Below are 13,354 nucleotides of genomic sequence, written 5' to 3' on the forward strand. Positions count from 1 at the left end.
TGACTCATCAGATCTACGTACTTCAACAAATCCAAGAACAGACAGCTTGCATTTTCATTTTCCCCTAACCCTTGCACATAACCAACATGATTTTGCATGTTAGAACTCCCCCCTATTGTTGCTGAAGGACTTACTTGCTTGGTGCTCCATAAACATTTGTTAGTACTGAGAAATTGCTTCTCACACTCCGCAAGCTGGCCAGTACCTTAAAAAAATAAAAGTAAAAAGTAAATGCAGTTTGGTCACTTAAAGAATATTTTAATGGTCTTCAAGAAATTATGTTTCCAGATAATTGCATAATTTAAATCTTAATCAAAAGGTGAAGTAAGTGCCAGATTCAATTCCCTTTGTTATAATATAGCTGCTTTCAACTAAAATGCTGCAATCAGACTCACTGGGGTAAATTTGAACTGAAATTATTGTCACTTCATGAATTTTATTCCATTGTCACTTAGGCAGGAAAGAAAAAAAAACATCAGAAAAGGGAATTGCTATCCAGCCTCTCTTACTATGAAATGTTGAGTTGGTGGACAAATCGCCCTCCAGCAGTACTTGCTGAAACCTGCCCAGGTGTGATTCTTGCTGCAAAGAGCACAAATACACAATGGGTCAAAGATGATTGAGATTAGAGATGCCCATTGATTTACAAGATGGGACATCACACTTTTAACATATTTGTGGCAGAACATTTAACATTGTAAGATGCTTTCTCTTATTGAATAGATATAGTATTCTTTGAAAAAGAAAGTACTTCTTCAAAATATGTTAGAGACACAGCGTCAAGTGGGGGATGGTAGAGTAGCTCTTGAACGTGGTCTCCAAATTCCATCTGAGTTTTCCAGTGCAAATTTCAGCAAAGAAGGGCAACATTATGGACAGCAGAGTGACGCAGCAGTAGAGTTGCTGCCTTACAGCACCAGAGACTCGGGTTCAATCCTGACGATGGGTACGGAGTTATACTTTCTCACTGTGACTGCGTGCATTTTCTCCAGGTGCTCTGGTTTCCTCCCATGTCCCTAGGATGTCAACTTTGTAAGTTAATGGGCTTCTATAAATTGTCCAAGTGTGTAGAATAGAACTAGTGTACTAGGGTGATTTCTGGTTCACGTAGACTCAGTGAGCCGAAATGCCTGATTCCACGCAGTATCGCGAAACAAAACTATTTAAGACGTGTAGTGGAGGGCCACTGGCATCTGTAGATTCATGCTAGATTAGGACCAAGGGGTAAAATACAATGCTTTGGTTTAGCAGCACTGTAAATGCAACTGGATTAATTGGATTTCTTCGTGTGTAAAGGACAGAAAATATCCAAGTAGAGCTGTCCCAGAGGACCATTCTCATAAAACACAATGCCAGCTTTCAGAGTGATTATCATAGTTCCAGGAACAGGCTGCCGCTTTGCTGAGCAATTCAAGCTCATCAGGGAATGAGGGAAAACACAGGGAAAAATAGCTGAGACCAAGTGGGAGGGCAAGAAAAATTCTCAACAAAATAAAGAAGAGAAAATATTATTTCATTTACCTGTGCAAATGGTGTAACTATCAAGTCATCTCCATGTCTGAAAGGATAAAATTAAATAAAAGTCAATCAATTGAAGTATGGTCATATTTTACAATTGGAATTCTGCACTAATTCATAAAAGTAATAACAATTCATTGTGGATTCCTCCCGCCTGGCAGTTATCTTTCACAATTACTAGAATGCTGAGAATAACTTTTAATAGATTTAGTTACAAAGTACAAGACACTGTGCATCAGAATGGGGATCGCACCACTACTTCTCCCTGTATAGGTTGTGTCATGAGGCCTGCCTTAAGGTTCAGACACAAGAGCATGAGATGGACATTAACAGAGGCATCACAGGCATGTGGCTAGGCTGAGCCATGAGACAGAACTAATGGGTCCTGACAAAGGCACAAGATATTAAACAGCTAAACCCTGTGCATTGTTAGTGGAAGAAAAATCACAAACCATGAAAAGGCAAATTTGAGGTAAGAATGTATATATTAAAAGAATCACCACAGACATAATGAGCAGACATAGAGACAGTTTATTTATTTATGTGTGTACATATTTATATCATGGCATATGGACACATTTATCTGTTTTGTAGTAAATGCCTATTATTTTTTGTGTGCTTAAGCAAAGCAAGAATTTCATTGTCCTATACAGGGACACATGACAATAAACTCACTCTATGTCTTGAGAAAATATGAAAATAATATAAAAATATTTAATGATAAAATAAATGATGGAAAACTCGTAAAATTCATTAGTCAACAACATATTTTAGTAGGAATGTTAAGGGCCTGTCCCACTTGGGCGACCTAATCCGCGAGTTCTGGCGAGTTTGCCCTCGACTCATACTTTCAGCATGGTCGACACGAGGTCGTAGGATGTCCTCGTAACTTTCCTTCATGCTCGAGAGTGGTCTCCGCGTACTCGAGGCCTCAGCTAGGTCGCGGCGCTTTTTTCAATATGTTAAAAAATGCCCGCGAGTAAAAAAAGGTCGCCGTGGAAAAAATCAATACATTTTTTACTCGTAGGTTTAGTCGTAGTAGGCCGCCATGTTAGTCGTAGGTAATCAAGAGTAGTCGAAGGTAGTCATAGATAGTCTTCATCATAGTCGAAGGGAGGTCGAAGGAGATCGAAGGAGGTCGGCTTCACTCTCCACTATTCGGTGTTGAATTTTCCTTAAGTTAGTCGTAGCTAGTCGAAGCTGGTCTTCAACATAGTCGAAGGAGGTCTTCTACATAATCGAAGGAGGTCTTCAACATGTCATTTTTTAAAACTCTTCTAAAATCGCCAATTAGGTCGCCCAAGTGGTACAGCCCCTTTAGGGGTCTCCCACTTTGTTTATGGATAAATTAGCAAAACATACTGAAGATCTATTGTTTATATTTCTTAATGTGTCTAAGTGGAGTGCAATACATCTGTGAGATGCACAGAAACTCCCAAGTCGCAATCTAATTGTTCAGAAATCCTGATGGTCTGGCATCTGGTTCACCTGTTTCTGTGCCCATGTTCCCTGTAACCTTGTCAGAGCACATGATCCCTTTAAATTTGACACGGTCCTGTTCCCATGTATCTTGTACATACACAGGGCCCTGTTTCCACTATTCCTTATAAAATCACCCAGGCTCCATTTCCACATTCCTTGTAAACTCACCAGGGCCCCAATGCCAGCATTTCCTGTAAATTCACAAAGCCCCATTCCCATGCCCCTCCTATGGCCATTTTTCAGCAATATAAGCTCACTTGGGACGTTCCAAAGCTGCTCAATTATGTAACTGGGGACCCATAACACACTTTCATGGAGCCCCACTCTCTGGCTCCATATAGGCTAACGGTGACCACTTCCAGCGCTCCTTATGAACTCACCCAGCCACATCCCGACACTTTAGACTCACCAGTACATGTTCCCATGCTCCCTTAAACTAACCAGGGCCTGGTTTCCTGCACTGCCTTTGCTCAGGACCCAGTTCTATGCTCCTTTAAAACTCACTAGGTTTTGTTTCCCATTCTCTCCTTCATCTCACTTGATACACTGAAAATGTGATACCACTGTGTGGCATCAAAAAAGTGCTGATTAGAAAGATGTTGGGTTATCAATTGGAATAGTAACCAATTGTCTGAAAACTCTGCCAGTCTGGCACACTACAAGTTCTGTGGGTGGCAGAGTATCCAGGATTTACTGTACATAGATAGCCCCACATTGTCAAAAATGAATGAACGGTATTAAAGATGGGCTTTCTGCTGTTTTCATTATCCTTTTCTACATTAATTTTGGTTCATGTTGCAAGCAATCCCTTACTGTTATTAACCTGAACTGGTATGATTATAAGGAGGCCTTACTAATTCCACACCATGAATTTCTTTGAATATTTCTCCTTCTTGAATGTGTGAGGATATGCCTTCAGCTCCAAGCCTCTGGTGTTTCTTTACAATATTCCCCCATTCCTTCATCTTAAGCTCCTGCTTTTAGGCTCTCTTTAAAATCCAAATCTGTAACAAACTTCTTTTTACGCATTCTTCTTTGGTTTAATAGTGACTTTTGATCACGACTCTCTAAATTACTTTGGAAACCTTTTCTCACAAAGTCACTATTGTATGTAAGTTGTTTTAAAGGTACTCTCGAGTTGACCAAAATGCACCCAGAACACTGGCAGGTGTTATATTGCAAAACTGCGTGTTTTTCCCACTGGTTTCTCATACCATGGACAATTACAATTTTGCTTTGTTGTGCCCAAATAACATTATGGACTCTCATCTAGTATGTTTTGGCTGGAATTGAAGTGATAGGGCATTCATCTTAAGACTTTGTAAAGTGGTACTGAACAACTTTGGATTACATTTAAGAAAATTAGAGCTCTTGGTTGACTCAGATGAACTTTGCTTGCAGTTCTTGCTGAGACTATTTGTGTTTGGTACACGAAATAGGTCCATGGAGACATTGAACTTTTCTAATGTGGAACTTACTGGCTGCAGAAATAGCTATGACAGTAAATAAAATTAGAACAGATTTATTACTGGCCATGAATGACGAACATCTGTTTACGGAAAAATCAAGCTGCAGGCTTTGCACAACTGACTTGTATAACTGTTTTTCAGATGGCTAAATTGATCAGTGTACTATGGTGTGTACAGCATAGAGGCATGAGTTTAATCCTCAAATTGTGATGAGATTAGATGGTGATGGAGAGATCACAATTAGCCTTAATACCTCAAATTTGTCTAAGGGACTATCTCATTGTGGGGTCAGATACCATGGATATAAGCAGCTTCTTGGCAATTTGTCCAAATTGGCATTTGTCACACGAGTTTAGAAAGTAAGCTGATGTATTTTTTGAGCATATGTTTAAATTGCTCTAGTGGTACAGAATGCTTACAAATTTTGAACACTCGCCCCACCAAGGACTACTGGATCTCCCAGCTGCTAACCATTTTATGGTAATGCTAATCCACGAGGCCCAATGCAAATTGGAGGAACAGCACCCCATATTTCATTTGGGCAGCTTATACCCCAGCGGTTAATACCTTCTTAGCCCTCCGACTAGTATGACTCTCTCCCTGATTGAATATTATCTCTGTATGCTTCATAGTCATCTTCTCCGAGCTAACAATGATCTATTCTACATTTTCCTGGAACTTCATCCCCTTTGATGTCTCACTTTCAAACCTTAAATTTCCTTATGTCTTTGTCTCCCTCTCCCCTGACACTCAGACTGAAGAAGGATCTCGACCCAAAATGTCACCGATTACTTCTATCCAGAGATGCTACCTGTCCTGCTCAGTTACTCCAGCATTTTGTGTCCATCTTCTGTGTAAACCAGCATCTGCAGTTCCTTCCTACACCATACAATTTTAACTTCCCATTCCCATAACGACCATTCTGTCCTGAGCCTCCTCCATTGCCAGTGTGAGACCACATGCAAATTAGTGGACCAGCTCTTGATATTTTGCTTGGGTAGCTTTCAACCCAGCAGTATAAACAACCAATTATCTATACAAACACTCACCTTTGCCCTCCCCTTCTTACTCCCTTTCCTCCATTAAAATTTGGTTGACCAGTTCCACAGTTCACAACGATGTATGCCTCCAGGGATCACATCATCCCTAGTCAACAATTGGTCTATCAGGGAACCACCCTGTTTGAGGTCATCTGTAGCCCATGTTGATTTGTCCTTATATGTTCTTGCTTCCAGTTTCCCCCCTCCTACAGTCAGTCTACAGAAGGGTGCTGACCCAAAATGTCACCAATCCATTTTCTCCAGAGATGATGCCTGACCCGCAGAGTTACTCCTGCACTTTTTGTCTATCTTTGGTATAAACCAGCATCTGTAGTTCCTTTTTATTGCAATTTCCATTGTTTATTACTGGAAGATAAGACTCTGTGGTCTATCATTCACAGAAAACTAGATGTTAATACCAATGGGACACTTTCAGAAAGGGATTTTCACATTCTAGCCCGGCCCTGCACTTGGTAATCAAGAGCAGGCACACTTTCACATAACAGTTCCTGGAAACAGTTCATGACCAAGTGCCTTGAGCAATATGTTTACTTAATCTATTAAATGAGCATGATTCATTACGAGCGGCATGTGTTCAAAATATCACCGATTTACTGTCCAAACTCACATGACAAATACCTTAATTGCCAAGATGCCAGGAAGTACCTAATACTCATGGAACCTGACCCCTGAAGGTGATCCCTTCATTATCACCTCATCCACAACCAGCAATGGACCATTGTGGGCTCCACTGTTCCTTGGACATCAGTGCCGTCTCTGATTTGTTTTGAACCTTTTCATACCTCATGTTTCCCTCTCCACTGACTCTCGGTCTGAAGAAGGGTCTCAACCCAAAACATCACCTAAATATTCCTTTTCTCCAGAGGTCTACTGAGTTACTCCAGCATTTTGTGTCTATCTTTGGTGTAAAGCAGCATCTACAGTTCCTTGCTACCCAGAATGAGATGGTCCTTTAAGGAAACATTAGCTTTGCATATTCTTTTCTAAATTAGTTTTCACAGAATTTCATATTATCTTTGAGGATGGAAGCAGAAGACGGTTGTGGAAGGTTGTTGTCTGGTGGTGCACTCAGGGATGGGTGCTGGGCCATTTTTGTTTACGTTTCAGATCAATAATTTGGATGAAAATGTACAGGGCATGATTAGTACGTTTGAAAATGACAGTAAAGTGAGAGGCATTGTAGACAATAGGGATAGTTATCAAAAATTACGGCAGGATCTTGACCAGCTGGGTAAGTGAGCTGAGGAATGGCTAATGGAGCTCAAAGCAGGTAAGTGTGAGGTGCTGCATTTTGAGAAGTCAACCCAGGGCAGGACATTCACAGAGAATGCTAGAGCTCTGGGAAGTGTGTAGAACAAAGGGTAGAGGAGTTTACATACATAGTTCCCTGAAAGTGGCATCACAGATAAATAGGGTAGTAAATACAGCTTTTTATTTCTTGGCCTTCTAGTCAGGGTACTAATTGTACTATTAGGCATGCTATGTTACAGTTGTACAACACATTAGTGAGGCTGCATTTGGTATACTGTGTTCAATTTTGTCGCCCTGTTATAGGAAGGACGTCATTAAGTTAGAAAGAGTGCAGAGATGATTTAAGAAGATGTGGCAAGGAGTCAGAGGCCTGAGCTAAAGGGAAAGGTTGGGGACTTTATTCTTTGGAGCACAGGAGATTGAACGGTATTCTTACGGAGCTGGATAAAATCATGAGGGAAATAAATTGAGTTAATACGCAGAATCTTTTACTTATGGGAGAGAAAATAGGCTCAATGTAAGAGTTACAAGATTTAATAGAAACATAATGGGCAACTTTTCACTTAGAAGGTAGTGGGTACATGGAATGAGCTGCCAGAAGGGGTAGTTGAAGCAGATATTATAATAGCATTTAAAAGACATTTGGATAGGTACATGGATAGAACAGTTTTAGAGGCATATGGGACAAATTTATTTCCACTGGGCATCCTGTAATTCCCACATAGTCTTGAGAGGGAGAGAGAGGAAGAGAGAGAGTGATGGGGGCAGGGTGTGCAGCAGCAACAGCTATCACTGGGACCTTTTTCCGTGCTGTATAAAGGGCCTGTCCCAGTTTCACGACCTGATTCACGACCTCTGCCGAGTTTGCCCGTGACTCATACTCGCAGCAAGGTCGTCACGAGGTCGTAGGAGGTCGTAGGTAGGTCACAGCACGCCGTGATTCTAGTCGTAGGTGTATCAAGTAGGTCGGGGCATTTTTTCTAGCATGATGAAAAATGTCCACGAGTAAAAAAGGTCTTGAATTAATTCATGCAAGTGGGAGAGGCCCTTAACTCTGTGCCCTATATACAATAGTCTTATGAATATTTAATACTAAATTAATCTATATAATTATTAATTTCACATTGAAGTAGGGTGAGAGGAGGAATAGATAAGAGGTACGCCTGCAAAGCTGAATTGACCTGTTTGTATGCTACAAATTCTATGTGTTTTTTGTAATAATTTGTTTGCATCTTTAGCTGATATCCTTCCAGTTCTCCACATTAAAATGCTTCCACTACCATAATTTAAGTGCTTGATGAAAAGCAGAGACGTGCAAAGCCAGCAGTTGGAAAAAGTAATGCAGTCGACTTGCCAAGGTTTACAAATCATTTACTAGTTCCTCATGGAATCTGGTCAGTATCAATGAAATATAAGTGAGGCATTAATTTTATCATAGGTAGTTTATTGCTAATCAACTCTCAAAGATGCCTCCTGGATTCACTATTTACTTTGTATTATAGATTCATCGCAATAAAATAGTCTGAGGTTTGATTTTTGAACGTGTTGACTTGGTGATTTCATACGTGTGAAAGATAGCAGGAGGGGTACCCTTACTGATCCTAACGCTTGTGGCAAAGGAAACAATAAACCAGAAACCCATGGCCAATATGTATTAGCAGTAGGATATTGGTCAAAACTGGGACTATTCGAATGATAACAATTCTGTTAACATGTCTGATAAGTCATTTGACATCATTCTCTAGGTTCACATAAGAATGAATATTGAGGAAACATACTTGTTAGCTGTTTGAGTCCTTGAAAGGATACTTCAGCCTGTGTTTACTTGTTTCTGAACAATGCTTAAATCTAAAAAGAATCATTCAGTGAAGGCTTTTAACTCACTCAATATTTTTCTTTCACTCCCTTTTGTTTAGACACATAGGGCCAATTGAACAAAAAAAATCTGCAATACAATGGGATGGTGAGAGGAGCCAAAAATTGCAGAATATGAATCTCCAAAAGCATAAGGAAACTCTTAAGAATAGACAGGTTAAACATTTTCAAAATTCTTGTTAAAACGATTTACTGGTAAATAATTCCTGCTGCCCAGTAAGATTTTCTTGTGAAATTTTGCAGCCACATAATAGTCCGATAGAGTAATGGAGCAATGAAACAGGCCCTTTGGCCCAACTTGCCTACACCAACCAAGATGCCCATTTACACTAGTCCCACAGGCCTGCCCTTGCCCCATATCCTTCCAAACCTTTCCTAAGCATGTAACTGTCCAAATGTCTTTTAAATGTTGTGATAGTACCTACTTCAACTATGGCAGCTCGTTCTCTACCCACCACCCTTTGTATGAAAAAGTTGCACCTCAGGTTCCTATTAAATCTTTCCCCTCTCACATTAAACCTATATCCTCAGGTTCTTCATTCCTCTGCTCTAGGTAAAATACTATACATTTACCCTATTTATTCCCCTCATGATCTTCTACACCTCTTTAAGATCACCACTCATTCTCCTGTGCTGCAAGGAATAGAGTCCTTGCCTGCTCAACTTGTCTTTATAGTGCAGGCCCCCGAGTCTTGGCAACATCCTCTTTGCACCCTTTCCAGCTTAACAACATCTTTCCTAAACTGAACTCAGTGCTGAAACTGAACACAGTACTCCAAATGTGGCCTCACCAATGTATTGTACAACTGTAACATAACATCTCAACATCTATATTCAATACTCGGACCGATGAAGGCCAATGTTCCAAAAACTTTCTTAATCACCCTATCTACCTGTGACATCACTAACAATGAATGATGTACCAGCAGTCCTGGATCCCTCTGCTTTACAACACACCCAGAGTTCTGCCATTCAATGTGAAGGCCCAGTCCTGGTTTGACTTCCCTAAATACAACACCTCACACTTATCTGCATTAAACTCCATTAACCATTTGCCCAGCTCTACTGCCCAACCAAGCGCTATATACAACGCCATCCACATTTGTGTCATCTGCAAACTCTGTGAGTTCTTAACATATATGAAAATGGCACTACTTACTCCATAATTAGTTACAAATCTGAGAATGTGTTATGTGGTGCAGCAGGTGGTGAAGTTGGGCCAGGCAAGAACATGCCCGGTGGCAATGAATAAATCTCAACAGCCTAATTTAAAAAAAAGTAAATGAAAATAGATGAAAGGTTATTCTTTACTGTCATTAGAACACAAATGTCTATTCACTTTGAAAGAGTATTGTTTAAACAAGATTTTGTACCAGTTTATTGTATCCCACAGTTCTTAATGATTCTTTTGGTGTGATTTCTAATGGTTAAGAATAATACTTCTTGCTACCAAGAAGTTATGCTATTTCTTTGGCCTGATAGACAGTTCAATTGCTTGGAAAATTCAAATTAGTAAGTTTTGATTAGAGTGAATGACCTAAAATTGCTGCTATAGATAATGAGATAGTTTGTCATGTATTGGCTCCATTGTATGGTTGATTATGGCAAATTAGTCTCACATCTCAAATTTGCACAGTGTTAACATGCTACGACATCATGACTTACTTACATTTCGCTTGCAATTGATGAATTCCTGGACATAGATTTTGGTGACAATTCATAATCACTGTCTGACCGATAGAGAAAGGATTCCCGTCGCTGACTATGGCCTGGAAAATTAGTGTGCATTACAAGTCCTGATCCAGGGCTGGCTTGAGGTTCCAATGGGCTCCGGCCTGGAGAGGGGCCATTCTCCACATCAAAACTATTGGAAAATGCACACATAGAAAAGCTTCATTGGCACATGCTTATTTACAACAGGCTTTAAAATTTGTCATATCACTGTGCTCAATTTTTATTCTTTTGCTTTAACCAAAGGTCACTTAACAGCTGCAGCTTAGTAACCGCCTTGATACTACGCCAATGGCACGTTGAGCTTGGCACCACGGAATAAAAATGAGATCAAACAAACAACAAATTCCTTTCCTGGTTTTCTTGCTTTCTAACTTAGGTAACCCTCATTCAGGTTATGGAAATTCACCCTCACAGAATTCACAAATGGCCACCCAAAATTTTGAGATAAGTAATAAAAACTCGCTCTCGCAAAACCTTTGTGAAATAAATCAAAGTAAATATTTTTTTCAAACTCGTGATTCTCGACGCACCTGCAGATGATGCGGCTTCACGTTGTGGAAAATCGCAACCAGTCCTGTGTTCTGGGAACGCACCGCCCCTTAAGGGTATTAAAGTTAATGGACAATGTGTCCAAATGCCTTCAAGTTAACCTTATGCCAATTGCTTCACGTGGTTTGAATTTCTGAGGTGCATGGGAAATTTATTTCCATCCTGTTAGATCTGTACATTATCTGAATCTACTCAATTGCTTTATGAGCAGGTAGGGAAGAACGTTAGAAAATCCGGATTCTGACACTTCCATGTAATTGCTAAAATATAGATTGTGGTCTATAATTAAATATCCAGAAACCCAGCATTAAATAAAAATCAAAAATGTTAATCACATGAACTGTGCAGTTATACAGATCAGTTATTCAATTTGATAAATTTAGGGAAGCAGGTAGACACTGGTTGGAAAGTTATTCAGAAGTTTAATATTTACAGGATGCTGAACATTTTATAGGGAGAGACATTTACAAAAGATCAAAAGGAAAACCGAAAGTTTGAAAGAGCTGAAAGTAAGAATATAATTGTTAAATGAAATGAAGAAACTGAAACCCTTTAAATGGAAGATCGTTCCCGTAACACTGGAGAACAAGGTTAAGAAAAAAGATGAAAGCTCTCCTGCTTGAAATCAATAACAATGTATTTGGAAAACAAACTAATTTTCCAATTAAATTAACAGAAAGTGTAAAAGATGCACCCAAGCTGAGAAGGTCACTCAGTAGGTATGAAAATTAATATGATCTAGAACGCAGAGTGGTTACATGTTTTCCAGATTGTATTGCACCTCAATGACAATCCATACTGGCAGCTCCCGTTGTGAAATGACGTGTGTTACATGCCACTAAACAAAGTAATGGAATTATTATCATTGTAGCGTCGGTTCTGAGAAGCTGCTTGTTGAAGTAACTGCTGATGGGCAGATATAACTCAATCTGCCTTCCACAGCGCTACTTCTGTAGCTTAGCCATTTACAGGGGACCATGCTGAGCAGGTCTCAGCCTGATCGTATAACCTCAACCCATATTCAGGTCATTCACCAACTCCATTCTCCAACATTCCTCAGGCTCATGGTCCTTACATCCACCAAATATCTTCTCTCAATCCAGTTCATATCACTGATCATCTAACCAGCACCTCCTCACTGTGATCAGCCAACACAACATTGAATTTCAAAACTGGCTCTAATAGTCTGAAAAGCATCTGCTGACATAGAAACATAGAAAATAGGTGCAGGAGTAGGCCATTCGGCCTTTCGAGCCTGCACCGCCATTCAATATGATCATGGCTGATCATCCAACTCAGTATCCTGTACCTGCCTTCTCTCCATACCCCCTGATACCTTTAGCCACAAGGGCCACATCTAACTCCCTCTTAAATATAGCCAATGAACTGGCCTCAACTACCTTCTGTGGCAGAGAATTCCAGAGATTCACCACTCTCTGTGTGAAAAATGTTTTTCTCATCTCGGTCCTAAAAGATTTCCCCCTTATCCTTAAACTGTGACCCCTTGTCCTGGACTTCCCCAACATCGGGAACAATCTTCCTGCATCTAGCCTGTCCAACCCCTTAAGAATTTTGTAAGTTTCTATAAGATACCCCCCTCAATCTTCTAAATTCTAGAGAGTATAAGCCGAGTCTATCCAGTCTTTCTTCATATGAAAGTCCTGACATCCCAGGAATCAGTCTGGTGAACCTTCTCTGTACTCCCTCTATGGCAAGAATGTATTTCCTCAGATTAGGAGACCAAAACTGTACGCAATACTCCAGGTGTGGTCTCACCAAGACCCTGTACAACTGCAGCAGAACCTCCCTATTCCTATACTCAAATCCTTTTGCTATGAATGCTAACATACCATTTGCTTTCTTCACTGCCTGCTGCACCTGCATGCCTACTTTCAATGACTGGTGTACCATGACACCCAGGTCTGACTGAATCCCATCCTCACAGCTTCCTTGATTCACTGATCCCTTCCCAAGATTATCAAATATTCTGAATCACTGACTTTATTCTGCTTTATTCAGGCTACCACATGAATACTTGAAATTAAAGCCAGAGTAGGACTTTTACCTTTTCATTTCTGCTTCACCATTTAATCCATTAGCTGGCCTTAATGCCTCTTCAGTGCCATTTCTCCATACCCTTCCATTCCTCAATCTATCAAATACTAATCACCCTTTAAATACATCTAATTAACTAGTTCTCACCATCTGCTGCGGCAGAGAATTCCATGAGAAGAAATCAACATGTTTAAAATGACCCGCCCTTATTATGAGTTATGAGTTATGTCCTCTCATTCAATACTCTCCCACTGGTGAAAACATCGCAACATCTATCCTGTCAAGCCTCCTTAGCTTCCTGTATGTTTAAACAATGTCACCCCTCATTGTTCTAAAGAGAAGGGCTGCATTCCTTGGAGA

General features: G+C 40.2%; 1 protein-coding gene across 3 annotated transcripts in view; it reads right to left on the reverse strand.

Annotated features, from left to right (window-relative positions):
- Positions 1 to 13,354, reverse strand: part of pde4ba (phosphodiesterase 4B, cAMP-specific a) — a 466,474-nt gene that overhangs the window by 128,852 nt on the left and 324,268 nt on the right. For all 3 annotated transcript variants that reach the window (XM_055642053.1, XM_055642052.1, XM_055642055.1), the window contains 3 exons: positions 10,326 to 10,520; positions 1,522 to 1,558; positions 135 to 205 (listed from right to left, as the gene is read on the reverse strand). In XM_055642053.1, the coding sequence (XP_055498028.1) occupies positions 135 to 205; positions 1,522 to 1,558; positions 10,326 to 10,520 (303 nt within the window). The remainder of the gene's footprint in view (positions 1 to 134; positions 206 to 1,521; positions 1,559 to 10,325; positions 10,521 to 13,354) is intronic.

The sequence above is a fragment of the Leucoraja erinacea genome, chromosome 10 (assembly GCF_028641065.1).
Source record: "Leucoraja erinacea ecotype New England chromosome 10, Leri_hhj_1, whole genome shotgun sequence".
Lineage (NCBI taxonomy): Eukaryota > Metazoa > Chordata > Chondrichthyes > Rajiformes > Rajidae > Leucoraja > Leucoraja erinaceus.